The sequence below is a fragment of the Eutrema salsugineum genome, unplaced genomic scaffold (genome assembly GCF_000478725.1).
Source record: "Eutrema salsugineum unplaced genomic scaffold, Eutsalg1_0 scaffold_6, whole genome shotgun sequence".
NCBI classification, from domain to species: Eukaryota; Viridiplantae; Streptophyta; class Magnoliopsida; order Brassicales; family Brassicaceae; genus Eutrema; species Eutrema salsugineum.
Window position 1 is genome coordinate 9106723 of NW_006256547.1, and position 3987 is coordinate 9110709.

The 3987-nt window shown below is 42.3% G+C and overlaps 1 protein-coding gene and 1 non-coding gene across 2 annotated transcripts; one reads left to right on the top strand and one right to left on the bottom strand.

The window, feature by feature from the left end:
- Positions 1-1022: 1022 nt before the first annotated feature.
- On the bottom strand, positions 1023-1854 carry LOC112083451 (glutenin, low molecular weight subunit-like). Its single transcript, XM_024151478.1, has 2 exons — positions 1761-1854; positions 1023-1621 (listed from the first exon to the last, which is right to left on the bottom strand). Exons 1-2 carry the CDS (start codon positions 1852-1854, stop codon positions 1023-1025), a joined length of 693 nt encoding a protein of 230 aa, XP_024007246.1.
- LOC112083639 lies at positions 1788-1894 on the top strand. The gene has a single exon (XR_002897775.1). It is a non-coding gene; the product is annotated as a small nucleolar RNA R71 (small nucleolar RNA).
- The last annotated feature ends 2093 nt before the right edge of the window (positions 1895-3987 follow it).

The following is a 3987-nucleotide window of genomic DNA, read 5'->3' on the forward strand; positions in this document are numbered from 1 at the left end:
ATCTGAAGATGATCTTCAGTGTTTAACTCTTCTAGGAGCTCATCAGCAAGCTCATCCATGGCCTCAACATAGAAGACTTGACCTTCTATAGTTGGCTTCTTCATCATTTCATTAACATCAAACTTCAGCCTTTCAGAACCAAGTTGCAGCTCAATTATGTCTCCTCTTACATCAATGATTGCTCCTGCTGTGGCTAAGAATAGCCTGCCCAAAAAAAGAGGATCAACTGGTTCCTCATCCATTTCTAGAACCACACAGTCTGTAGGCACTTCAAATCCCCCTATCTGCACTGGTAGATACTCTAGCATTCCAATAGGCAACCACACAGATCTATCAGCAAGAACAAGTGTGATTTTTTCTACTTTGAAAGTTTTATACCCCAGTTTTCTTGCAATAGAGAAGGGCATTAAGCTGACTGATGCACCCAAGTCACAAAGAGATCCAACTAACGACAATGGTCCTATAGCACAAGGGAGACTGAAGCTCCTTAGATCAGACAGCTTCCTTGGGACTGACTTTCTTTGAATGATGGCACTACACTCATCACTAAGCACCACCATACCTTGAAGCTCTTTAGTCTTGTTCAAGATGGCATCCTTTAAAAACTTTCCAAGCTTAGGCATCATCAGAAATGCTTCAATGAGAGACATTGCAAGCGGTGTCTCATTAAGAGTCTTCTCAACGACAGCTCTTGCCTTATCTACAAGATGCTTCTTAAGACCTGCCTGGAAATGGTAGCTTGGGTTGATAGGGAGGTGGTGGAACATAAACCTTCTCTGGTTCTGATGTCTTTTCCACCTCTTTGGCCTTCCCTTTCTTTGCTATTTCAGCTTCTTGATCATCCCTTGGGGCTGCCTCCCCACCAATTTGATCATTGTCCTCAATGATCACATTGTTATGCTCTAAACCTGGTAGCTCTTTGCCACTTCTCAATGTAATGGCTTTAGAATACTCCTTTGGCTTTGGTTCAGGCTTACCAGGTAAGACATTTTGTGTTCTTGAACTTGAAGTTTGATTTTGCCTTAGCTCTCTTTTATCTCTTGTTGCATGGAAGCATACTGACTCTCAACTCTTTGTTGACCCTGTAGCAACTTCTGTAGTATCCCACACATATCTGGTCCCATCTGTTGATTCTGAACCGGCGCCTGATGACTTAACTGCTGCTGACCCATCGGCTGCTGACTGAACCCTGGTGGATATTTCTGTTGCTGCGATTGGCTGGTGCAGTTACTGCTCTGAACCGGTTGCTGCTGCTGTCCATAGCTCTGTTGTTGCTGAAAAAACTGTTGCTTTGGCTGAAAAGAACTCTGAAACTGAGGCTTAGGGGCAAAGCTTCGCTGAGAAGGATATACTTGATCTTGTGGGTTTGCCACATTAGTGCTCCTATAAGACAAGTTGTTGTTGGTATTGAAGTTGTTGAACCTTTGGTATCTATTTTGTTTCCCAATGTAGTTCAACTCTTCTTGGGTCAGACATTCTTTACTGGTGTTCTCAAAGCTTGGAGACTCATCAAATTCACCAATATAATGGATTGGTTTTTGAGAAACCAATTTCAGCTTGTCTAGTTCACTTCTCAGATCTTTAACATCTCTAGTAAGCATTTGCTCTGAGCTTGAACCATCTGATCCTCACCATATATGACATTAAACATAGCCAGATTCTCCACAAGTTCCATAGCTGCTGTAATCTCCTTTGCCAAGAAATTACCATTAGAGAATGTGTCTAATTGATTCCTTATCTGTGGTAAAGCTCCTCTATACCGTGTAGAAAGTAGAGAAGCTTCAGAAAACCCATGGTGTGGACACTGATTGGTGTAGCTTCTAAATCACTCCCAAGCTTCCCCAAAGCTTTCATTGTTATGTTGCTTGAAGCTTGAAATCTGGTTTCTCAGCTTAGCTGTCCTACAAGTAGAGAAAAATTGGATAAAAAGGCAAGCTTGCACTGTTTCCAAGTCTGTATGGAACCTCTAGGCAGGTTCTTCTCCCATTGGTGTGCCTTGTCTCCTAGACTGAATGGGAAAAGCCTAAGCTTGAAACTATCTTCAAAGACACCATTGATCTTTGTGATCACAAACTCGGTCAAACTGATCTAAATGCTCCAAAGGGTCCTCCATTGGCAAGCCATGAAATTTGGAGTTCTGAACCGTGTTGAGCAAAGAAGCCTTCACCTCAAAATTGTTATTCTGAACTGGTGGTGCTTGGATTCCTGCTCTATGCTGGTGTGCATTGGCTCTAACATTCTCCGCAACAGACACTGGTGGAGGTTCTTGTCTCCTTTAAGCTTGGAGCTGAGGAATGTTGTGAGCTTTTTGCTCATTCCTATTACCTTGTTGCTGATTCTGCTGAGCCTGTCTTTCATTCCTTTGTGCCATTTTCTGATTGACAAAAGCTTGCTGCTGTTTCCTCTCAGCCTGAGCCTGATTTCTCTGAGCTCCATTACCATGCTGAGCATGTTGCTCCATATCTGCTGCTCTATCAGTTTCCCTTGCACGTCTATCTCTTCTTCTTGGCACCAAGAGATTGATATTCTCGTTCAGAGGAAATGGTGGACCACAACTCCTAGACCGTGATATAGTGTTCATGCACCCGAAAAGAAAAACAGATCTCGAAAGAAACTAGTAAACAAAAAAAAGCACTTGATCTCAAGAAATTATCTAAGACTAATGCTAGCACACTTTGGCAACGGCGTCAATTGATAACTAAAGGTTTTTAGGCTCTAGCAAAGGTTATCAATCCCTTAGCTGTTGTAGCATAAAGGGTTTATCAATCCATGTGCGGTAGACACTAGAATGTAAGACAATTTCTTAATTCAAGCAAAATGGTGAGGTTTGTTGGTGACTGATTCTTAAAACAAGATTAAAACTAGAACAAAGACAAGCGATTAAGTAAACTAAGCAAGTAAAAGCAATTAAACAAGATGAGATGATATGAAATGATGGAAGCATGAGATTCTAGACATGATAGTTGGCTAGGGTGCTTTGATGCTAAACTAGAAATGCTAATGACAATAATGAAACATGATTCAAGTGATTTAGGATTCTAATCAAGCCTTAATCTTTCCCAATGATATACTCACATTTTGTCATGTTTAGGATTGCATTTTTGTCCAAATATTGAGTCTCATGCATACATTTAGGTTGTTTTGCATATATTTGTCTTTGCTTTGTCTTTAGTTAGGAATTGCATTAGGTCCTAGAGTGTCCTGCATTTTTGGAGTGTTCTCAGGTCACTTGGAGACTTTTGGGAGCAACTTGGAGCTGGGATCATGGAGGAACCCTCACCTGTGTACAGCAACTCGGACAGATGGTTTGGTGCAGACAAAACCCTCACTTTGATCGCATGGGACGAAGGACTTGCAATGCGATTCAACCTCCGGTGTCTTCATCACGAATCAAGAGGAATGCGTTTAGGTTCCGGAACACTTAGAATCAGACGATTTGGAGCCTTGAACTGGGAGATATCGCCATCGGAAGGAACACATGTCTCGCGGCCCGATCAGGTCTTATGCAATGCGCCTCAAAGAACCGGTGGAACTGAGCCTTTTCAGACTTCAAATGAACCCAAACCATTCACCAAAGCTCGATATATTTGAGTTGGCTTTCCAATGCAGTTGAAATCATGCCATTTGGAGCCATATCCTGGAAGTTACTCTCCCCTCAATTCAAAAAGGTCCGAGAAGGCTTAGGTTGTGCGATACGGTACTGCGACTTGATTAACTCGCACCCATGAATGTTCAACGCTCTGGAAACAAGTTGATACTTTAGAGATGAGTGTAAGGAGACTATGAGCAAGGTAGAGTCTTCCAGAATCAAATTTGAGTAAGTCCACAATGCTGCGCGAGATAGACGTGCGAGTTGGACATGAAGTGGAACCATGTAGCACATGTGTTCGCAAATTACACCGACTTGGGCATGCGACTTGGACAAGTAAGTGACCATCTCACACACATATTATCTCCATAATGCGTCCTGGTTGTGCGAGTTGAAGA

Bases quoted from the DNA above. Each gene is read 5' to 3' on its own strand.
- LOC112083451 (XM_024151478.1), bottom strand. From the start codon at position 1,854: ATGAAAGCTTTGGGGAAGCTTGGGAGTGATTTAGAAGCTACACCAATC. The intron at 1,622-1,760 runs GTATAGAGGAGC...GGTGAGGATCAG, and splicing joins GCTTCTCTACTTTCTACACG to ATGGTTCAAGCTCAGAGCAA.